General features: G+C 37.2%; 2 protein-coding genes across 5 annotated transcripts; one reads left to right on the top strand and one right to left on the bottom strand.

Moving 5' to 3' along the window:
- dedd (death effector domain containing) lies at positions 1-17,685 on the top strand. 2 transcript variants are annotated; one of them, XM_087263147.1, is made up of 6 exons: positions 1-207; positions 4,104-4,781; positions 9,760-9,864; positions 12,706-12,843; positions 14,978-15,403; positions 17,361-17,685. In XM_087263147.1, exons 2-5 carry the CDS (start codon positions 4,220-4,222, stop codon positions 15,385-15,387), a joined length of 1,215 nt encoding a protein of 404 aa, XP_087119273.1. In that variant the 5' UTR covers positions 1-207; positions 4,104-4,219; the 3' UTR covers positions 15,388-15,403; positions 17,361-17,685.
- Positions 17,445-23,889, bottom strand: ugt5e1 (UDP glucuronosyltransferase 5 family, polypeptide E1). 3 transcript variants are annotated; one of them, XR_015496721.1, is made up of 3 exons: positions 23,664-23,889; positions 18,753-21,647; positions 17,445-18,682 (listed from the first exon to the last, which is right to left on the bottom strand). XR_015496721.1 is itself a non-coding variant. In XM_087262541.1 (2 exons), exons 1-2 carry the CDS (start codon positions 23,832-23,834, stop codon positions 20,046-20,048), a joined length of 1,773 nt encoding a protein of 590 aa, XP_087118667.1. In that variant the 5' UTR covers positions 23,835-23,889; the 3' UTR covers positions 17,445-20,045.
- Positions 23,890-25,523: the final 1,634 nt, after the last annotated feature.

Genomic DNA, 25,523 nt, shown 5'->3' with positions numbered 1-25,523 from the left:
GGATGTTGCCCCACGCTTGCTCATGTCCCGGATGTACCTACATTTTAGTAGAGGAACAAAAAATGGGCTCATTACCAAGCTTCACCAAACCGTTTAAATTATCCCCACACACGATTATTGTAGATGTATGAGGACCGGAGCGCACTTTTGAGCAGAGTCCACGTCTGTAGTCGCCGTACCTGTAAAGTGATTCATGAAATTGAAGAGGTAAGGCAGTTGTGTACATTCAGTGTTGCTACACGCTGTTGACGTTAGCAAGCCAGCAGTCGGTTGCTAAGCGAGTTTATATCGATACCAAATAACGTTTAAGTATATTTCACAACATTAAAACACTCGAGAGGATCGCAGTTAAATATTGACTTGGAAATTATAAAGAATCTTAAAATAACACGGTCTTCTTCAGCCCCTCCTTGTGTATGCTAAGCAGCAGGCTAACACAGCTGTGTGGATAGATTTCAGGAGATTGCTGATTGTAACTGCTTCATCATCTGTCTCTCTATTAAGAGTTTGTTTAAAACCTACATGTAGTAAACAGTACTTTGTTACTGTTTCGAAAGCCATGATATGGAGTCAAATGTTTGATTCATTATCCTGTTATTTTGATTGTCGCCATCGTAAACCTGCTAGGTGTTAATTAGTAAGCTAACTTAATTATGTTGTAACACTGTTTCTCTGCCTTAATATTTAATCTGGAGTTGTTTAATAGTTTAAAAACATAACAATTGACCAAGCATGCTTGTTTTCTAGGGTAGCTATACCCAATCTAAAGCACTATTTGTACATAAGGTTATTGTAAACATGTATAAAAGGTGTTCTTTACAAGTATAGATATAGTATAATAGTATATATATATAGTATAATACATTTAAATATTAATTACACCATATGAAATGTTATAGACATGTTATAACATACTTTTTATTGTCTATGCAGATGATTTAAAACCATACAGATAATTTATTCCAGTGCTTTCCACAGGTTTAATATATACTTGCGGTTGTGGCAGAATTGAAACACATTGATCCAAATCACATAAATAGTTAACTAAATGTGACAAACAATACATATTAAATTTGTAAATAATTTAGTTTATTATACACTGTTATACTCTGTTTCTTTTCAATGAGTCAAAGTAAAAAAAAAACATCCACAATTTCTCTTATTTTTATGCTATTCACGAGCCATGTGCACCCACTGACAGGTCAAATCTGCTTATCTTTCTTTCAAGTTCAAAGCAATGTTGAATGCCAAAGCATTTTAAATATTTCTCCAACATGGACCACACCACACTTTGAGCTAGACTTTATTGTAGGGATGAAAGGGATGATAAGGAAACATAGGGTTGAAGGGAAGTAAGAGTATAAGCAGTAAACAGGTCGGTAAGTTGATCGGGCGTCCCACGATGATACCCAGAGACTCAGTGTGTGAGTACTGTCTCTGTAATATTTTGGTAGAGTAATTGAACCCCCCAATTCAACCTAGGAGTGAAGAGAGGGTTATAGGATTGTTAATGGGAAGCAAGAAATTAGAGGCAGGGAGGGTGAGTTTGAGAGAATGAGAGGAACAGTGATAGAGGGCTGGTCTGCCTTATATAAGTTTTCAGGGAGTTGGTCATTGGTTAAGGAGAAAAAGTGGTTCTGCTGCTTATCCTTTGTTAACAAGTTAACTCCATATAAAATAGCCTTTGTAATATATTAACATGATCAAAATGAAATAATCAGCAAATTAAAAATGACATCAAAAGAAATAAAAACAGACAATATCTCTAAAAATGATCATAACTGCAATATTAAAACCTGTAGATTTTTGAAATAAGGCAAATGCATTGATTAACCATTACTAATGGTGTACATTTATTTTGCAGCCAGTTTAGAACAGTTGTTTTGTCCTCTTCAAGCATATAGTAAATTTTTTCTATAGAGTCGTAAAAGATGGTAATAACAGTAAAAAAAAAAAAAATGTTACTAAATACCATAAATGTATAGATATCGCTCTGAGCATGCGTCAATAGCGTTGACACATTTCTAAGTCACGTATGTCATTCAAACGCACTAGTCAACCACAAAGCCAATATGAAAATGCTGTACTTTAGCGCTGTGTACGGGTGTAGTAATGAGCAAACAAAGAAAACAAAGCATAAAGGCAGAAAATTTCATGGATAAGATTTTGTTTTTTACGTTTTTGTGTTACGAACTTTTATGCTGAACAAGTAATGTTATTGATGATAATACAGTCACTTACTGCATTGACCATCAGGCAAAATAGCACCAACTCGCAATAAATACAAGGCTTGTACTAGTTTTGTTGAATAAAATCAGCAAACAAGGTAAATGAAATATGACAACAAGATGCTGTAGTGCCAGAAACTTGTATTATTGTCGCCTAAGTGAGCAAGTCGTTTATAATGAAGATTAATTCACAAACGAATTGCTCTCTTCATTAGAATTAGAAGGTTTCAGGACATGAATTGTACCAAATTTAACAGGACAGGGGAATAATACATTTCCATGCACACTAACACAGTCTGTTTCTCAATGCGCATTCTTCAGCGGTTTTGCAACCTTGGGTTCTCGCGTCATCATCAGCTGCCAAAGTTCAGTACCAATACCGCAAGAACAGGACGCATGAAACATTCCGGATGTGTTCTTGATATGGAGGACGCTCCAATGCAGACTTGAGCACCGAACTCGCTCTAGAAGTCACAGAAGTCAGGCCTCCAGTCTGGTGGGAAGTGCAGCATTTTATTTAGATTTATTATTAAAGTTCAGAGATAATACTTATTTATCTCAGGAGTTTCCCTAAATGAAACAGATAATATATACATCACCATTAACATGGTAATAAAGAAATAAACAAATTAAGACTGTTTGCTGAAATTCATATTAAAATCAGTTTTATTTAGGATGTGCAGTGTATATTAATAATGTTTTTAAGCATAGTATATATTTTGAAAAGGGGAAAAACAATAAATAGTTGTATGAATGCTGTGATGTTTAAATAATTTTCCATATAAAACCCGTAAAGGTCACGTGACCATCAGGAAGAACGCAGCATCTCATTCCTCTGAGGTTCTCCCTCAGAGTTCTTCTGAGGAGTGAGGACATCTAGCAAGACCGGTCTCCAGAAGAACGCAAGTACGTTCTCAGCGTTCTTGGAATTAAGAAACTGTCACAGTCTTTGTCGCAATGGTCACTTATCCATCGATGTACAAAAGTGATGTAAAATGCTAATTTTCGCATTTTAAAATAATATTAAGGGAAAATTCCCTATCGTAGATATATGTATATCTGGCTCCCCATGGCCAGACCTTCACTACACCTTGGTCCCACATTCATTTCAAAGGAGCACTACCCTGTACTAAAATGGCAGCTCTATTGACCCATTCCTTTCAATAGACAACAACAGTGTAGGTGACATCTAATGTAAATAATATCTATGATTAAATATACTTTTGCGACTATTAATGTACCTGGGTGGTTGGCCCAAGTAAAGTCTATATGTGGAAAGCACTGTATGCTGATATAATTTTGATGTGAATGTCTTTAGTGTGTGAATGTCTTTAGATGCTAGCAAAATTACGGGTTACAGGTTTTTATTTTTGACATTTTGACTACATATAAGGCTGAACTAAAAAAGAAGTAAACCAAAATAAACCCCTTTTTAATTACTGATGATTATACAGTAGATTATAATTAGAAAATAATCTGAATGTTTAATGTGTAGTAGATGTAAGAATTTAAGATCTGTAAAACTTCTGTAGATGTGCCATCAGAATATATAATCTACATGTATTTCTATTTACAATAGGATTAGGACTGTAATCAAAATATAATCAGTGTTTTAAATTTCTGAATATAATTTAATGTGACATCTGGATTTTGCATCACTGCATGATTGAGCAACATCAGGTCTGACAACAAATCTAGAAAACATAGTTGAGCAATAGACCAGCGTCAGCTCAAGTAACAGAGTAAAATTAACCAGACTATGCAATTATTTGTCCTAGTTTGATTGTCATCTTTATTCATCATGTCTCATGTATATATGATCCTGCATTGGAGTCAACACCCCAAAGCTTTAACATAAATCCTGTTGTCCTGCAGAGTGAAGTTGGAGGTGAGAGTTGCGGCCGAGCGTGTTGACACAGTTGGAGCTGCTTGACACCACTGACAGGGCCTTCCTCCATCCCCCTCACCCGTCATCCGCCTAGCGAAGAGTGATGACCTCACAGCAGCATGGGAATGCCAACCCTGCCCTCCTCTCGCCACAGAACTCCTCATCCAGTCAGGGCAGGCAGCACATTTCACGTTCCCCGATAGAGTCGTACTCCCGCTCCGGGCTCTCTTCTCCTCGGAGAGGCTGGGTAGCGGCGTCTTCATCTGGAACAACTCATGGTAACTCTCTTGCTCTTTCTCTAAGCCGACTGGCTCCAGCATCCAGCAGTAATTCCTCCTCGACTCGGAGACCTGCGTCTGGCCGTGTGGAGCCGTGGCCAGAGGAGGCTGTGGATGACGCGTATGGGCTTTACTCTCTTCACCGCATGTTTGATATAGTTGGCGCACAGCTGACGCACCGTGACGTGCGCGTGCTGTCCTTTCTCTTTGTGGACGTTATTGATGAGTATGAGAGAGGAGGCATAAGGAGTGGACGGGACTTTTTGCTTGCGCTGGAGCGTCAGGGGCGATGTGATGAGACGAACTTCCGGCATGTTCTTCAGCTGCTCCGCATCATCACTCGCCACGACCTGCTGCCGTACGTCACGCTGCGCAAGAGACAGACAGGTTTGAGATCTTGCCATTGTTTTTATTCATGCAGAGCTTATGACTAGAAACAGAGAATCTGTGGCCAGATTTTTTTTTTTTGGAAATTATGGACCCTTTTCACTAGAGCTGCGCAAAATATGCGCAAAAATGCGTTTTAGCATTGGTATCGCAATGTGTGCATTAGGGTGGGCTACTGAAACCCGGTGCCACAAATATAACTGGTATGCACCAGACCAAATCAGCATGTGAATTTTGATGCCTTATTTCAGTGCCACTGGTGCTGCAACAAGGGCGGAATTTGTTCTTGTTGCTAAGGTATAGAAGGCAAAGCGCACAGTACGACTTCCTTCATCTACATACATGATCGTGTTCTATTTTTATATATACAGGGCTAATAGTATTCCAGCATCGTGCCGGATCTCTGGCGTGCGACCGTGAGGGAAAACAATTCTATATTTTAGAGTTTGCATATGCGGTTTAATTAGGGATGCTCAAAATAACCAATTAACGGTTAGGACAGATTAAAGGCTGATTGATACTTCTGCGTCAAACGCCGGCATATGCTATGGCGCTGACGCATAGCCCTTCGCCGTGGCCGTCGGCGTCGCTGACGTGCACCTCTCAAAAATTGTAACTACACGTCGCAAAGGAAAACAGCAGCGAAGAAACTCGACACAGTGGAACATTTACACCTCACTGCCAACTAGCGTTTTGGAAGTGTTAATGCAGACCGACAGAGACAGTGCGCAGAAGTATAAATGCACAGCTACGCGCGTTGCATGCGCCGTGGGTCACGCTGGTCACTTGACGCAGAAGTATAAACCAGACTTAATGGGAAGCGTGCTTTTGTAACCCCGATTAATGGTATCAGTTAAGCGATTAAAAAAAACAACATTATTTTAAATATTTTTAAAATTTGGCTGCATAAGGGACCGATCACAGCGAACACAATTTTTACGTTGAGAGGAGCATCTGTTGAATGGTTTACTAACGGCAGTGAGTGTTTTATGCGCTGCTTATTCGGCCTGGGCGCCTCACATTTTGCTGTTGCATGTTGCGTGCTCGAGCCGAAAAAGCGTGTTACATCAGTCGCGTCTTTTTCATTCTTCAGTCAAATGAAAGCACTGCAGGGTTTCTGTTGAGGTGACAGCAGGGTTTTTGTTGTCAAGGCAACTACGGCAAACTTTTAATGATGGAGGAGAGATTTGTGGTCGCTGTTTCAAGTTATCCAGAGCTGTATTACTTTACAGCTCTATCTTGAATATCACAATATTATAAAAATTTACAATTATAACATCGACAGCAACTCGCGCCCAATACGGGTCAGCTGATTTAGTCGTTTTCTAGTGACAAAAGAGCACCGCGCTTTTTTTTTTTTCTTGTCAACATAAAAGGCAGTGAGGTGCGCCTCGCGCCAACACATATTTGTTAACCCTCGAGACAGTAACACGTGCAAACACACTTGTCTACAGACGTGTTGTCAAAGAAGCAAAATGAAAGAAGGATATTTCTGGTCACAGTTTGACACGAATGCGTTGACATAAACCAGCGCTGATGCTGATCACCTCTGTGCTGCAAGGAGCCACGTCATAAAATTAACAAACAGGCTATTGATGATTTAGTGTACAACCAATCAACCAACCCTTTTTCCATTAGAACAGTTATTAATAGTTCTTATATGATATCAGTTTTTAAAATAGCCTACATAATCTACAAATCAAACAAATCCAAAGATTTTCTTGATTTTTATGCTAACTGATTTTTATGCACCAAACTGAGGCTTTTATTTTACAGCTTATAAAACTTGTATGCAAATTAATGCAATTTCATATATAAACAACAAAGTTGTTATACAAAAAGTCAACATATGAGCCTTGAGGTTCATTGTCATTTTCTTTCATCACAAACAAGTCATAATCGTGAGACAATCTTTAATCTAATGACTTTTATTAAAAACGTTGACAGAGGTTTTGTGAAATAATAATAACAGCAGAGCATTCATTAAATGCATATTTCCTGTGAAGTGATCGATTTGAGCCTGAAATTTATTTGATAAAAGAAAAAAAAAAACATGATTGGACAAACAGCAGACTCTCAGCCTCCTCCACTGTACTAGCTCCATCTTCTGGTCCAAATGTCTTTAAAAAAAAAGAGTTTGCAGGACTTTGCTTACAACCCAAAAAAAGAAAATATAAGTGAAAATGGGCTTGATTTAACTTCTAATCTTCAGTTTAGCAGTTCAGTTCTTAAGCACTTTCAGCACTTGTTATTTAAGCACTTTAAGCAATGGTGTTACTGTTTAGAAGAAAACACTTTATTTGACATGGTACTTTTAAATAAACGGTGCAAAGCATAATCATTGAAGAGAGTCTATCTCAGTCTCAGTTTACCAGTTTTTAAGCACTTTAAGCTCTTGTTACTTTATTTTTGTTATTATCATGAATATTTGAAGTAAGTCCTTCTGTGCAGTTTCTCTTCAACCCCTCAGTTCAGGCTCAGGATTTTTAAAAACTTTAACCCCTGTATATATGACTATATTTTACAAGCAAAGTTGCGTGTTGGGGGGAAACATGTCAAACTTAATGAAACATTTAAGGGCTCATGAATTAACTTAAAAGTCAGAGAAATGCAGTTTTTGACAGTTTGCGACATCATCTGGCACTTTCACTGACTATGTTCATATGGACATCAGTACTCTGATTTTAATATGATTAAGAAAATACTCTGATTAAAAGTCTACCATGTAAATAGATTTTAGATTACCTTAAAGGACCACAGACACTCGCACCGTGAAATGCAGAAGTTTTTTCTTTCCAATCGGGGTTTGCACCAAACAGCAATCCTTACTTCATACTTCAATACCTCAGTTTGTCTCGGGCCATGATAAATTATGTTCCTGAATAAAAGTTAATCTGCCGAACTGCAGTTAAAGTCGAAAAATGTAAAATAAAACCGAAATTACATTAAGTTTCCGAGGAAGCGTGGATAGCTTGCTGATGCAATGACCTTAATTGATCTATGTGCTTTAACATGAGAAACGGGCTCATGAAAGAAACATTTAAGAAAGGAACTCATGTAAGCACCCTAATCATATTATTGTCGTATTCAGATTAAGGCAAATCACTAGATTACTGATGTCCATGGCATATAGTCACAAGCAGCAACAATAGAAAAAAGGATTTTACTGATTTTGATGGCCACAGCTTAGTAGTAAACTAATGTAATATTAATTGTATAATGCAAATCTTGCATTCATGCTAACAAACAAATGATAAAAAGAAATATATTAATTCAATTTAAATATATCAAATATGAATTGATGTATATTTGAAACGTATATATTGTTCTATTACAATGATTTGTCAAATAATTTTGTGGCTTAAAAGTATCGGTCCAGGCACCGTTTTGACACCGGTACTGTTTTAAAAGTATCAATTTAGCATGGGTATCGAACAAACCCCAAACGATACCCAGCCCTAGTGTGCATCCACTATAATCACATCACATAGATATGCAATTGATTATATTTGAGCGAGAGTCACAGTTCTTGCCGAGTTTAACCATAATGGAGTAAAATTTTATCATTTGGATGTTTTTAAGGCTTGAGAGAGATTAAAGTATTCAGACACAGGACATTTTACCATTTAATTTAATACAAAAATAATTGTATTGAATTAATTATACAATAAAGACTTTGCAGTGTAATGTTTTACATTTATATATATATATATATATGTATAAAACCACAAAGGATGTACTGCTTATTTCACTTTAAACTTTGCTTTTTTTTATCTATGCTTGTAATTTAATAAATTGTATGCATGATTCACTTCCCTACAGAATCATTCCGATCAATCTAAAGGAATACATTTGATAATACTTTAGTGACTAATTCTCACTATTAACTAGTTGCTTATTAGCATGCATGACATTGAAATATTGGCTCCTTTTAGCATTTATAAACTACATAGTCATGGTCACTACATGGTCCTATTCTACGTCATATCCAATACCTACTTTAATATTTATTAAAAAATTAAAAGCTTATTGAAGAAAAAGTCATAGTTAATGGATTTCTAATAGCGAGAATTGAACCTTAAAATGAAGTGTGACTATAAATTCTTTACAAATAGTTCCATTCAATCAATTGTGTATATCCAGTATATCACAATGTATATTGCAAAAAAATAAAATACCGGAATGTCACATTTTTCCAATATCGTGCATCCCTACTTTTCACATTTCCGGAAGTCATCATAGTTGGGTAAACGCTCAACAGCAGTGGATGGGCGAGTAAACAAACAATATTTTTACAAACCTTTTTGCTGAAATAATAAAAGAAAAACTGAACAATGGTGTTAAGACTTTCAGAAAAAGGAAAAAAATTTGTGAGACTAATTACGGCAACCAGATAAAAGAGGCAACGTCAAAATTACCGTCCTGCCCCTGTACACACTGCACTTGAAACACTTTGCAGAAGCGGTAAATAGTTTTTTGTAATTTGATGCAAAGACGATATATTACTTATAAATATTAAAAACTTTCAGGGAAATGCGTCAGAATTCTTGTGAAAAGGGTCCATTGTGTCCAATTCATTTACTTGTGTAATTTGTGTAAAGTATATTTATTCTGTTTTTAAATTAATAGCAGTAATAGTCAGTGTTTATGTGATTTATGTACAATACAGTTTGTAAAGTCAGATTTTCTGTCTTTTAGTAAATATATTATATGAGACAAGTGGTTCTAATTGGGTTTGTTTTGGTAAGCTTACAATGCAAAACTTTTATTTTTTTATTTTTTGCATGTGTTTAGTTACTATACTCTCAAGCAAAAAATCTGTTTTCAAAGTTCTTCACAGGTATAGCAAAAATGTCTGCAGTTTCTGTCCAGCTCTTGCTTATGACAGTTGATTGTTTGCACTGAGGCTACAGTTGCATCACACAATTTGTTTTTCTTGGTAAGGGAAGTATGTAATATTCTGGATATTCTTTTCTAGTGTGTCCAGATCCGGTGGATAAATATTTGGAAGAGACGTCAGTCCGTTATGTTTCTCCCAGAGGAACAGCAGATGCCCAGCAGGGAACTCCTCACAGAAGAACAGGTGTGTCCTTCATTTAGGATCTGAAATTATACACTGGTTTGTGCACCAAATGTGAGCAAAAAATTAGAGATGATGACCAATGATTGGTTTTATTAAAAACTAAAAGGATAGTTCACCCAAGAATAAAAAAAATCTGTCATCATCATTCATCCTTCACTTATTTCAAACTTGTTTGAATTTCTTCTTTTGATCACAAAAGAGGATGTACTGAAGAATGTTGAAAAAACAGCCATTGACCTTCATTGTTTTTAATTTCTAACTATAGAAGATTTGTCAGTGGCTGCTTTTTTTGCAACGTTCTTCACAATATCATTTTTTTGTGTTCAACAGAACAAAGAAAAATACATAAATGTTTTGAACCAGTAAATGGTAAGGTAATTTTTTGTTTTTTTTGGTGAGCTGTCCCAAAAATGAAGCATATTTCTATAATTGGTAATAGGTATTTTAATGTCTGATTCACAGATTAATGACTCCATCTTGTGGAGTTTTATAATAATGGGCAATAACACCATTACTGCACTGCATTTGGGAACAAATAGCTCAACTACTTTCACAGCAACTTGTTCTGGTTTAAACTTTATGTAACATAAGAGGCATTAAAGGCATAGTTCACCCTAAATTCAACATTCTGTCATTATGTACACACCCTTGTTTAAGTCATTTTTCTTCTTTCGATAACAAAAGAAGATTTATTGAAGTATTTTGCGAACTTGTAACCATTAATATCCATAGTAGAAAAGTTAAATACTATGCAAGTCAATGGTAAACAGGTGTTTTTAAAACAAAGAAACTTAAACTGGTTTGAAACAAGTAAAGAGTGAGTACTTTAATATTTAAATATAGTTTGAAACTGAAACAGTGTAGGGTCACATAATCATTGCCTAAACAAATAACTTGCATAAATTAAATAAAAGGGCCTGGTGTGTGTTAGAAATAAAGCACCTTAATTAATTCTCTCTCTCTGTTGTTTATGCTTAGCATTAGACTGGTAAAGTCCTTCTCATCAATAGTGCCATTTACTCACTCGGTTGTGGCTTTGGCATGATCCACCTTGCCTAAACCTCCACAATATCTAATGATAATAAATATCATATAACTTTAATTTAATAAGCATGCTTTAATAAGCTTGCAAATAATTACAGGTCTGTGGAAATTAGTTATTTTTTATCTCTGCTTATGTTCGCTAATTAGTACAGGTTCTTTAAGCCCAGAGATAGAAATAATGCTGCATCAGCAGGGGTCTTAATTAATATTAAAATTCTGATAAACATGCTGGTTAAAATAGACTCTCTTGCAGTGATGTATTTCTTGTTTTGTTTAGTACATTCTGGACAATGTATACTTAATCCAGCCAAACATACCGACTAATATACATTTTTTCAATGCATATTGGTTGTTGAGTAATAACTTGTATGTAGTATTAAAAATAGATCTTTTGAAAAAAAATCTTTTTTTATTAGTATTTTTTTTAGTATTTCAAACAATTTCTAAAAATGTTTGGTTATTATTTTGTAAAGGGTCCAATGTAATTGTATAAATACATAATCTTTTGTTTAGCACCGTGGTCTTTTGATATGAGCAGCTCATATGAACTGTCTTGGATTAGTTTGGACGGATCTATAGCTAAGTTAACAGTAAAGATGAAGATTTACTTTTGATTTTAAATAAAAGTCCACACCACAACTATAAAGAAAATTATTTAGTTTGATTCACTCTTTTTTTTTGTTTGTTTGTTTATGCTGATGAACAAAAAAAAAGACATCCAATCAGAAACTATCCTTGTCTAACGAGCTCAAGCATTAAAAGTGACAGACAGCACAACTTCATCATATATAAAAAGTCATTTTTGCACTGATGATTTAGGCCGGGTCTGTGTCTGCTCAGAATTCATTGTTAAGATACTATGCCACACTAAATGGTCTGAAAAATCATAGTTTTGTGGTTTTGTGCAGTTTCAGATTTGGATTTGGATTCTGTACCTATATATTGTCTCTTGTTCTAGGACTGGCCAATAGTCAAGATAAAATACCTTTTCTGAGAATTCAATTAATTAAATTTGAATTGAATTTTATATATTGGTCACATAGTGTATACATACATAAAAATGAACTAATTTATATGCATTTATTTTTCTGTTTTCATTAAGAATTTCAGGGTAAATATTTTATTAAGAATGTAGAAATATATTTAAAAAAAACTGATTACTAGCCCAGCATTAACCAATGCTAAATAAAGTGCAAAATGTAAACCATTGCACTTTCAAGCTTTCTCACAATGCTTTTATTCACTTTTCTAACTGCATTTCCATAGTGTCATATGATAAAAAGTAATAACATAAACAATGTATTTTGTGACATCACAAAATAAACAATAGAGCGTGATATGAAATGACATAATTTTTATTTTACCTATATGATATACACAATACACCATCATATTGCACAGCCCTACCTTGGTGTTGACATAAATATTGTTATAGTTAATGATTTTGATGTGAAAGAGGCTTAGTTAAAGCTGGCAGAAATTCTAGAATGATTAAAGGCTGGAATATAAAATACAATGTTTAAAATATGAACTTTTTTACTCTAGGCCTCCAACACTTCAATAATTACTGATAAGACTGGACATAACACACTAAATAAATAACTCTGGTTTTCACAGGTTTTTAAAAAAAAATAAAAAAATCACTCTCAAATGTGAAGAAAAGGGCACGATTGCTAGGAGATGCTAGCTCATTATAATAAACGTTTGATATTCTATGATTGGATGGATTCAGTCTGAAACTTGAGCATTCTGAAAATGAGACCTTGGTAGTGATTTTTATTATGTTTTGTTTGCCAGGACCCCAGCCCTTAATATGCTGTCCTCCATCAGGACCCCAGGTATGTCCACCACGTGCTAAACCCGCCCCACCTCCACCAAGCAGAAAAAGGAAGAGATCTCACACAACTGCTGACTGCAGAGAAAAACAGACCTGTGGTAAGATGACAAATCTGCTCAACTTAGAACGGTAAAACTGTGTGCATTGGATGTCATGAGTCATGACAACTGCAAAGTTTATGACGCAAAACAAGAAAGTTTGGCTCTATAGAATGAGCCCATTAATCATAGGATTTACACAAAAATGTAAAAATGTGCCATTGACCTGTGCTTGTAGACAAATAAACACATTAGTTTAATAGCTTTGTCTTACCTTTTTAAACTTTTTTTCTGTATTCATAAAATGAATAGTCTAGTTATTTATTTTTTTATTATTAAAGGTGCCATATACTGCATTGGTTTAATAAGGCCAATTTTTCTATGATATCTACATAGTAGGTTTATGGCTTCAGTAAGTTCAAAAAATCTTCTGAAACATTTTTAAAAGCTCATTACTCCTGATACCTTTGAATTCAGAAGGCCCATGATTGACCAAATATGGCTCGTGTCGTGAATATTAATGAGCTCCGCTCTGACATGCCACTCGAACGCCGAGTTCAGACTGCATAATTTTCAAAGTAGTCGTGTCACAGATGTTTTCACACTGCAGGACTATCTGGGCTAGTGTTTTGTCGCTGCTTTGTTAACACTGCAAGATGTATCTGCGACAGGGGCTTTCACATTGCATGACTTTACAATAGGAAGAATTGTCGATAACTTCGTCCAAATAACGTCTCATAGCCAAAAATACGTAGTATATGTTTTGTAATTAACTACATAACGAGAGAAAGCTTTAATAGAAAATGTATATATTTGCTCACCTGGGTTTGAAGGGAATTAGCAATTTCTCTTCAACTTTCTTTTTTAACTCTCTGTATGAAACGTCAAACAGACACTGTGCCAAATTTACACTAGTTTTTCCTCCATTTCTTGGGTCCAAATAAATCAAAAAAGAGCGATTTTACTTTCTCCCTCATCCTCCCGCTGGCCTGCAGGTACACACAGACAAGTCAATGCTGCTCTGTAATTGGCTGTAGGTAATCGCTGTTGTTATTTTCAGTCAAAACTCATTTCACACGGTCTGATTTAAATCGCAGACAGCTCCAGATATTTAGCACGCCAAATATTTCACAGGCATCTGTGACTCAACGGCGATTCTCTCAGATTGCGTCTTTGATAGTTCATACTGTATGATTGTCACTCACGTGCACGAGCACCGATTTGCCTGTGATTTCAGGAACTTGTCGGCGAGTCAAAATTGGGGCTAAAATCATGCAGTCTGAACTCGGCATTACAGACACACACACACACACACACACACACACACACACACACACACACACAGAGCATAATATACGCTGAACACAGATAAATATAAACCCATCAGAGTAACGTTAACTTATTTTGCTCAGCAGATCTTTTGTGGATAAAGTCTAAATCACAATTAAACTTGACAAAGTGAGAGTGATAGAGATGTATTACATTGTATTTTAAAGCTAGTCAAAAAAACTTCTGCATGAACAGATGACAGTTGATCTGAGTGATTTGGCATGATTCGGCAATCTACATGTGTTGGAAACATAGGCGTCACTCTGCATATGAGTTGTGTTCTTGATGATGTAGCTGCTCGTCAGGTCCGGATTAATGACCTAAAGTAGGCATACATGCAAATGCAAAGGCCTTGACACAAGTTTTGTCACAGTTTGTTTTGTCCTTTAATTGGCCCGTTGTTCACTGGGGTTTTACACTCGTGCAATTTACATCAGAACAAGGAAACAGTGGTGTCTGAGGCTCAGAGTATGCACATTCCATATAATGATCTCTCATTATTCTAGCTATCCCTTGGTATACCCAGATTTCCATTTTAGGGCACCTTTAAGTAATCCCTATGGTGTTTTCCTGGCAGTTTCTTTTTCATAAGTAGCTTGTTTTTGTGCAAGAGCATCCGCTGGCCTTGAGAGGAGATTTACTATTGATCAAAGAATCATGCTTCCCTGACAAGATGTACATGACAATCACAGTTTTTAATTGTGACTTCATTTTGAATTCTGATGGAGCCCTACAGAGCAGCTTCACTATCAAATAGTTTTTCACATGTATGTGCCATTTGAGTGTTTGACCACAGACAAGCAATGTTCTTAAAACCCAAGTATGCTAATCCAAGATGCTTTGAATCTTGTTTTTCATTTCACAGACATAAGACTGAGGGTGCGTGCCGAGTACTGCCAGCACGAGTCTGCTCTTCAAGGCAATGTCTTCTCCAACAAGCAGGAAGCTCTGGAGAGGCAGTTTGAGCGTTTCAATCAGGCCAACACCATCCTTAAGTCCCGCGACCTAGGCTCCATCATATGTGACATCAAGTTTTCAGAGCTGACCTACCTGGACGCCTTCTGGCGGGACTACATCAACGGCTCCCTTTTGGAAGCCCTGAAAGGCGTTTTCATCACAGACTCTCTGAAGCAGGCAGTCGGTCATGAGGCCATTAAGCTCCTGGTGAACGTGGATGAGGAAGATTACCAGGCTGGCCGGAGGAAGTTGCTGAGAAACCTGGTGGCAGGAGGTGCTGGTGCAGGAACAGGGAGCAGGGAGAGTCCCTTGTCCTAGTGGTGGGACTGACTCGGTAAGTGGAGGAAGTTCAGAAAGACCCCGATGAGCAGAGTTCGGACACTAATAAGAAGGTATACATTGGGGGGAAAAGAAGAGTGAGGAATGTAAACAGAGAGCAAGTGACTCTTAAAAACAAACAAAGAAACATAAAAAAACAAGATACCCTTAAGAGGCCGGGATTTGCATCTTTAGCAAATGTGGTTGGGAAGAGGTGTTAAAAGTGTTTTGGAAAGTTGCGTTATTTCTATTTTATTTTGAGTATCTCAAGTTGTGGAAATAAAAGATGAAGGGGGAGGTATTGGATAAAGAAGGCATTTAGTTTCTTTTGTCTTTATTCCTGCGTAATTGACACTAATTTGTTTTTAGGCTTGTGTGAATTAGTTATTTTTAATTTTTACATTTCCATCAGTTCTTGCACAACCATTTGCTCTTAGTGAACTTCTCCTCTTTAAATGACGTTTTCCTCAAAGTTGAACAAATTGAATGGGTTGCATAAAGTTTGATTTGACTGATTGGCCTGTGGAATATCGCATTGCTTCAACACATTATGAAACTTTTCACGTGTCAATGAATAAGCATTTATGTTCAAGTTTTTCTGAATGTTAACTTGCATTTCATTCTTTTCATCATGAAGCAGAATCTCCAGCACAGAGTTTTCACATTAAATTTTCATTGCACACTGCAACATTGCACTTCAATTCTGATTTGTGACTGCTTTAAAGAGAAACGTTGCACAACTGTGTTCTTAAGATTCTGGAGCATGGAGAGTTGTTTATTTCAGAACGGTTTATGAAATGCTGTGTTGCAGCTTGTTTTGATGCACGTCACTGTAATTTTCTTGAACTTTTTCCTGGAAAAAACTCACTGGTTTACTCTTGTTTTAATTCACATTCTTCATAGGTGCTCTTTGCCCGCATTTGTCTGAAATGATTGAGACATTTGGTTCTTTAGGCTGATTTAATATGAGTGTTTGGACCAAAATGTAGCTCTCAAATTAATCTTCATTGTTTATTATTGGTTGGATTTCTGAGCAGAGAGTTTGTTGCACCACTAATAGTATAATACAGAGAAATGCCTTTGTAAAGTTGGAATGCATGTGACAGCAGTGTTTGATTAAGGCTTTGTATATTCCCAAAGGTGCAAATTGGCTGCTACTTCTATTCAGTCTCAAAAAGAAATATGATTTGGTAGTTATGAGAGCCCCAGTTATAAATATTTGGACTGTTTTTGGACTTGAGGATGCAGTATATGAGACTGCAACGTGTTCTTTTCACAAAACTTTATGCTGCTCTTTTATAGATGTTTTGATGTGCTGCATTTATCATTTGTGTTGATTTGGAATTCAAGAAAATGAAGGATTGGCCTCTCCCAGGGTTTTTAAGTCCAACATGTCTTAAAAGTCAACACAAAATGTGCCAACCTGAAGCGCAACCCTTGACTGAAGTGAAACTAATATACCTGAGCAACCTGCAATCGCAAGAAGATGTGTAATTTTGACTGACTTGATGTTTTTGCTATACTTAAAAAAAAAAATACCAAAGCTGTTCCCAGACATTCATTCTCTCCTTAATCTCTCTCTCTTTCTTATTCATTCTCTCCTCTTCCATCTGTTAAGAAGTAATGAAACTGTTGAAATATTGAAAGAAAACTGGTGACTTGTGGGGTGAGTGGAACAGATGTTTAGAAAAGTTAGCTGTGGATCAATTACTGCTATTATTATTATTATTATTATTACAGAAGGAAGAAAAGCGTTTTGTAATGTTTTCCTAATGGAACTAAACAAAGTTACAGACTGGTATCTATTATATAGGTTACATGTTCTATTGATTGTGTTCAAGTGTTTGTCTTTATATCTTGCATGTATATGACATCGGTCCCCTTAAATATCACACAGTGCAAATTGAGCTGTGGTCTGTAGATTTGAGATACCTAGACATTTCTAACCCCCTTTTATACTTTGTTTTTCATAGAGAAAGAAATGGGATTGCTACTTTTTGGAGAGGTGAGATGAGTTTTCTCAAAGTGACACAGTAGAACAGATGAAGACGGAGCACTTTATTTTTTACTCTCTCTCAAGTATTTCACCTATTGTAACCATATATAGTAACACACCATTCCAAAATGTAGGAGCATCAGCAGCATCGGCCATCTGTCGCATTATGACTCTGATTTTTGACTCATTTTATTTTTGTTGACCATGCCGGTGGTTGTGTTAAGTGAAATATTTACGTGCAAAATAGACAGCTGGTTCATTCAATGTCTGTACAAATCAATAAAACAAACTGAAAAACACAATCTGTTGCAGTTCCTTTTTTTTTTTTAAACAGAAAACAACAACAACACTGTTAGCAACACATTAGCCGACAAACATTTTTCATAAACCTAAAAAATTTCCATAGATCAGTAGTCTCAAATTCAGGGCCTACTCACACTATGCTGTTCGAACTGCGTCCAGGCCCGTTTCCCGGATCGCTTGAGAAGTGTGAGTGCTCTGAATTAGGTGTGAGCGCGGTTTACTTGGGCTTTGGCGCAGTACGCTTGCGTAAGTAAAAAATGTGCCAGAGCCCGAAACTAAAAGCGAGATTTGACTTTTAAGAAACTGTTTATTAAATTTATTAATCTTTTTTTATGTTCAATGATCGCAAACTGTTGTAGTTTATTAAAGACGCAAACCCCTTACTGCACAACAGCTGCACCTTTAGCAAACCTACTCATTCCTGCAGCACGAGGTCTTTATGATTATGAGCGTCAAAAGTGGCTGATCTGTTCGGTGAAATATTTGACTGCGTGTCACTGCATATCAAACGACGATATAACTAAAGAAATCTCCATTGTGCTGTGCGAGAGCGCCTCTAACCAGCGCATCATCGATGACGTAAGCATGCCCAGGCCCCGAATGTAATGTGAGTCTGGACCATCGGGGGAGACAGGAAGGGGGACAAGCGTGCTTTGGCCTGGTTCAAGGCAACTGTACATAGTGTGAGTACGCCCTCAATTCCTAGGGGTTAAAGCTCTGCAATGTTTAGCTCCAACCACCTTCAACTCGCACCTGCATAATAGTTTCTAGTGGTCTTGAACGCTTTGATTAGTTGGATCAGCTGTGTTTCGTTAGGGTGGAGCAAAACTGTGCAGAGCTGCGGCTCTCCAAGAATCCAGTTTGAGACCCATGCCATAGATGAACATTTCCTAAAAGTTTAAGCAAACGCTGTCCAGTCCTACTCCGATAGGACTGCTGTCTTGCATATTTTAGCTTTTACTCTGATTAGACACACCTGAACCAGCTAATCAAAATCTTAAGTTGTGGTCAAACTGGACTTTACTCCATATAGACTTCCATTCATACACATGCAAATGTGTCAGACCAACCAACCAGGACACCCGGAAAAAACCCCACACCAACACTGGGAGAACATGCGAATTCCATACAGAAATGCCTACTGGCCTAGCTGGGACTCGATCCAGTGACCTTCTTGCTGTGAGGCCACAGTGGTAACCATTGAGCCACTGTGTCATCCTTCAAATAGGACGGTTTACCCAAAAATACAAATTCTGCTATTAATTACTCATGAGTCATTGTTGTTCCAATCACCTGAGATAAAAACAAAAATGACTTAATCTTCTCTCCTGCATCAGGTAGCCAGGGTGCCCATTTAATACAGTATGACCTATTGCTATTAGAGTGAGCAGCGCAAGCATTGTAATGCTCATAGTAAATGCACACCGTGTCCTGACATTGATGAACAAAGTTGTTCTTGAAACTTTATATGTTTACCAATAAACCAATAAAGTCACAGAATGTTTTGGTCCCTTTTCTAAACTTTGATCATTGCTGTATGGGACGTTCTACCAGAAACGTACATTATCTGTCTCTGAAATTAAAAACAAATAGTCAGTGAGTAAAAAGTATTTCATCTCAAAAATTTCTAGAATGGAATAATAGTTGATTTCTGCAAGCTGTTCTGTAAATGAATATGTCCTTCATTTGGTTCTCAGAGTTTTGTTCTTTATTAAAATCACTTTACAAACGTAGAAATACTGTCATAGTCCTTGTTCTCAGCCCAACTGAACCTACAGCTTTAATAGTTTTGTAATGTTAAAAAACACTTCAAAAATAGCAAGTTTAAACTATCATTCACATAAAATTATAAATAAATTCTACAAATAAATACTACAAATATATAATAGCCTACAAATAAATTTACAATTGCCCCCATGTTTCAGTCAGTCCTGTCAAATCTGCATTAAATTAAACATACAATGCATGTAATAAACCTTTAAGGCTATGACTTGGAAGTGACAATCTTTGATGGAGAAACTGACAATGATCAAGGATGCGTTCTATCAATGAACTGTATGATTTGATGCCTTGTTTTTGTATGATTTTTTTAAATTTAAATGTAAGACCCCGTCACATTTTTTATAAGTGAAAATGTATGTTTGTGGAGTGTCCCATATAAGGACGGTCAGAAAACTTTTGGATTTTATCTAAAATATAATAATTTGTGTTCCGAACCTGAATGAAGGACTCAGCAACATGATTGGAACATCATGACGGTGAGTAATAAATAACATAATTTTCATTTCTGGGTAAACAATTTAATGGCACTTAACTAATATAAAAAAAAAGGAAAACTAGTGTTTCCAAAGTTGCCTCTTCACTCTTTTTTAGCTTTTATTTTCCTGACACACGCTCTCAACAAAGCTCTGCTTATCAAGATCAAGAGAAGACCTGCTGCTGTACACAAACTCATTATTAATGCTAGCACATCCAAGCAGTGGTAGGAATACCAAGGCAGCTTGTAGGACTCTGTGCGCAAGTGCGCTGCACCCTTATGCCTCATGACGAACTCCAGCCAGAAGATGGCACTGTCCAATGGCTTGAGTGGTGTGTCGCGATGCAGGCTTGACATCTTGCGCATGTTTTTCTGGTACGATTGTTTTTCATCTAGGATGTCTTTCAAAGCTTGGGTCAGGATATCAACATCTAGGGTTGCGACGTCAAGCATCCGAGCCACCCCTCTGGCTTCCAGGCGAATTATGTTGTCAAATTGGTCGAAGATGAGCGGTAGTCCGAGCATGGGCACTCCGTGGTAAATAGCCTCATAAATTCCATTCGTTCCTCCATGAGTGACAAAAGCTTTAGTTTTAGGGTGGCCCAAGAGGTCATTCTGAGGCAACCAATCCACTACAAGTGTATTGTTGCCCAATGTAGATGGCTTTTCCCCAACGTGCCTCCAGATTACTTTTTGGGGCAACTGAGCAAAGGCAGAGGCAACAATCTCAGATATGTCAGGAACCAGACTTCCCAGAAGAGTACCCAAAGACATTATGACCACCCCGTGCTCTCCAGAGCTCTCGACGAACTTATTTAGCTCATCTGGTAGAGGCTTGGAGGGTTTGCATTGGAAACCCCCAATGTAGACCACATTGGGCATAGTAGGACGAGGAAACTCGAAAACAAAATCGACTCGCATGAGCCACAGATCTGCTCCTTGGATAAGAGCGTATACATTGGTGTTGGGGTCTATGTATTTACTGATAACTCCTTGATACAGGGGCCTCGTCAGCATGTGGTCTATGTATTGGCCAATTCCGAAGTGCAAGATATTTTTTAGTTTGTTTGCAAAGCTCATTTTGTCTGTCACTCTGGATCCGATAGTCGGGATGTAGGAAAGTGGCGAAGGTGCGATCGCAAAGTGCCCTTCTGCGTTTGTAATCCATCGGACGTTGAACACCATTGGCAGACCCAAGTATGCACCCAATATGACCCCTCCTGCAAAACCAGGATCAGTTAACATCAAATCATACTTGGACTCTTTAAGTGTTTTGATAAGCTTTTCATCCTCCAGGACGACCCTCACCATCTCAGCTGTAGACCTGTGAGACTCTTCTAATAGTGTTATTATCTCTTTCTGCAGGGCTAGGAATGACCAAATTGAGCCTTTTCCTCTTTGAATGTCAATATTCCTCTTCAGAAAGGATGCCATGTACTTGGGGTCCTCCAGGCTGCTGAGGTGATTGACTTGGATGGTTATGGATGTGTAGTGGGTGGCGTTTTCTGGGATATACCAACTGTTGGCTGAACGGACCACTGTCAGTTTATGACCTCGCTGATGAAGCTCTTGTAGAAGAATGTTCATGTTAAGCCAATGACTTCCATCCACAGGGTACACTAGGATCTTTCCAGCCAGGGAAAGTGATGGGAGACTCCAAATAAACGCAACAAGGACACTGATCTGAGGATGCAGCAGCATTGTCTGAAAAAATATATAGGATCAGTTGATCGTTTTGACTGGGAAACACAACTTTTTGCATTTGTAAGTAATTTAAATATATATTGTGATGCCTCTGTTGTTGTATCCGCTTGATAAGTCGTGACGTATGAAAGACTGTTTCCGGGTCCAAGCCCATACCCATTTGAATTGAGAAAATATTCATTTATGGCCACTTTTTAGTCATATCGCACAATAAATTTAAATTTCTCTGGACTTGCTACATCACAGACACCAATATTTGAACAATTTGTAAAAAATAAACCACTTTCTGGCCATCATATATATATATATATATATATATATATATATATATATATATATATATATATATATATATATATATATATATACACACATACACACACACATGGAGTGGGCCATTTATATGGATACACCTTAATAAAATGGGAATGGTTGGTGATATTAACTTCCTGTTTGTGGCACATAAGTATATGTGAGAGGGCAAACTTTTGAAGATGGGTGGTGACCATAGTGGCCATTTTGAAGTCGGCTATCTTGGATCCAATGTTAGTTTTTTCAATAGGAAGAGGGTCATTTGACACATTAATTTTATTGGTATTTCACAAAAAAAAAAACAATGGTGTGCTTGGCTTTAACATAACTTTATTCTTTCATGAATTATTTACAAGTTTCTGCACCTAAAACTACGGATACTGGAAGCCTGAGCTGGCTTTTCTCCTGCGGTGTTGCTATCAGTGTGTGAAGAATGGGAGAAGAGGGTTGCATTGACAATCCAACGCAATGGGCAGCACATTGAACACATTTTATAAGTGGTCAGAAACTTGTAAATAACTCATGAAAGAATAAAGTTACGTTAAAACCAAGTACACCATTGTTTTTCTTGGGAAATTCTTAATAAGTTTGATGTGTCAAATGACCATCTTCCTATTGAAAAACAAAAGTTGGATCCAAGATAGCCAACTTCAAAATGGCCACCATGGTCACGACCCATTTTCAGAAGTTTGCCCTCACACATATACTAATGTGCCACAAACAGGAAGTTAATATCATCAACCATTCCCAATTCATTAAGGTGTATCCATATAAATGGCCCACCCTGTACATTGCGATTATGAATTTCGAAAATATTACATTGCTTTGTAAACGTTTATTTTTACCATTTGTTGAGTCTCACCATACAGTTTGATAGAGTGCTTGGACCTGGAAGGCCGATTTGCGTCACGTCACACTTAACAATCGGATAATATATTATATCTTGCACTTGGATAAAAAAAAAAATGATTGCAACATGTTTGTTCTTGATCTTGTTTTTATAGTAATCGCTTTAGGCTACCCTTTACTTAAGTCCATATTATTATCTGAAAGAGTCTTTAAATGTTGACCGGACACTGTTTTAAGATCTCAGTTAAACCCTACAGATTGATTGTAAATGAGCAACTAAACATACATGGGAAATGTAACTAGATCAATTTCCCACATGTTTGCTAAACAGATGAGTTATATAAAGGCTATTTAAACAAGACTAAGTTCAGGTCAATTCATGTTTATTTCTATAGCGCTTTTACAATGTAGATTGTGTCAAAGCAGCTTAACATAGTTCTGGTAAAATCCAGATTTCAGAGTTTAAGTTCAGTCAAGACTAAGCATTTGAATACCAATGACTGCAGCCCCAAAATCTATGTGCTTGTTTAACAGGCTGCACAGTTAAAGTAATTTGCACAAATATGCAATACTGTGTAGTACTACTGAATATCCTATTACATACCTAAAAAAGGCTGCAGTTGTACATTGTTCTAAATGGCATTATTTAATTGTCTTCATTTTATGTTTAAATGCACACTAACTGAAGCACATCTGCAGAATGAAACATTTTAATGTACAAAAAAGCTGACGTTGTATATTGTTCTGAATGGCATTGTTCAACAGTCTCCATTTTATGTAATATGTTCTCTAACTAAAGTACTTCTGCAGAATTAAACATTTTGAAGCATGCAGGCAAGTAATGAGACCTTTTACCTTGTCCTTGTTGACGCCCTGAAGTTTTGCAGTGTGGAAGAAATCCTTAGCAGTGCAGTTTGTATTCCTGATCTGGCAGGCAGACTCGTGAAGGTTTACTGCCAAGAGTGAGCGATGTCTTGCGCTTATGTTTTCAAGTCCTTTTCTTGTTTTAAAAGTGGTGGCTAGCATAGGTATTGGACCAGGAACAGGAGTAAGGTGTGAGGATGAACTTTGGCCCAGAATTGTACTTCCTCTGCATGTTTGTTTAGCTTAGCCTCAAAGGGGGGGCTTGATCTGAATCATGTGTTTGGTGGAGAGGCAATGGAAAGAAAGTGGGAGAGGCATACAGCACATTCCTTTATTGTTAAAACCTTAATTTGACTTATTAAAACAGGGATTTGAGAACAAGTATGAAACAAAAGAAGCATAGAACCAAAATGAAACTGTTCCAGTCCTGACTGAACAAAAATTAGTGCAATTATGAATATCCATTATTCAGAACCAGGCAATCTTCTTAGAAAGAAATTAAATCCTGAATAAACTCAGCTGCCTTTATTACAAAGTTTCAGTACAGTGAGGCTCCTATATTCAATATTTATGTTAGAAAATGGCAATGACTAGCTTTAGAAAGCATGTAGCCCTGCTGAAAGCAGAATGCGATGTAATTCCTCTCCAGTAGAGGGGCTAACATTGCCAGAATTAGCTTTTTTAAGCAGAAAACCTGCACACAAAAACAAACATTAAAAAAACGCGGTCCACTCCACACAACTTTTTTTTTTTAATCCTATGTAATAACTTATCACAGGGCTGAAACCACCATTTCGTGATATGTATAACTTGCACATCACAATAAAAGATATATCCCAGATAGCAAAATTCATTTGACTCAAATCCAGCCCACACTAAACACTTACATCCGTCCGCATGCCACATGGAATGATGGCACTTGATCGGTCCGCTCCTGTTTGCCAGATCTGGGCCACAGTTAAGCCATAGCGATATCGCATTTCAACCAGAATTCAACTAAATGAATCAGAACTGACCCTATTATGGGCCACAGTTTGCTTTTATTTTGGCCCATATCTCACCCACACGGATCTGACCCACGTAGCCAGAGTTTACTGTGCTGAATATTTGCCAAAAGTGGCCCACATATGTCTTAAGATAACTGGGCCACATTTGTCATATCACATCTGGGCCACTTTAGGCTCTCAGCCACATTATCCAGAGCTTACTGTGCCAAATATTTGCCAAAAGTGGCCCACATATGTTTTAAGATGACTGGACCACATTTGTCATATCACATCTGGGCCACTTTAAGCTCACGGCCAAATTAGCTAAAGCTTACTGTGTTGAATATTTGCCAAAAGTGGCCACATATGTCTTAAGAAAACTAGGCCACATTTGTCATATCACATCTGGTCCACTTTAGGCTCACAGCCACATTAGCCAGATCCTACTGTGCCAAATATTTGCCAAAAGAGGCCCACATATGTATTAAGATGACTGGCCCACATTTGTCCTATCACATCTGGGCCACTTTAGGCTCACAGCCACATTAGCCAGATCCTACTGTGCCAAATATTTGCCAAAAGTGGCCCACATATGTATTAAGATGACTGGGCCACATTTGTCATATCACATCTGGGCCACTTTAGGCTCTCAGCCACATTAGCCAGATCCTGCTGTGCCAAATATTTGCCAAAAGTGGCCCACATATGTCTTAAGAAAACTGGGCCACATTTGTCATATCCCATCTGGGCCACTTTAGACTCTCATCCACATTAGCCAGATCCTACTGTGCCAAATATTTGCCAAAAGTGGCCCACATATGTATTAAGATGACTGGGCCACATTTGTCATATCACATCTGGGCCA

This window comes from Danio rerio, chromosome 8, assembly GCF_052040795.2.
Source record: "Danio rerio strain M-AB ecotype USA chromosome 8, GRCz13ab, whole genome shotgun sequence".
NCBI lineage: Eukaryota > Metazoa > Chordata > Actinopteri > Cypriniformes > Danionidae > Danio > Danio rerio.
The sequence above is the reverse complement of the archived record's forward strand: the minus strand, read 5'-3'. Positions and strand labels throughout refer to the sequence as shown.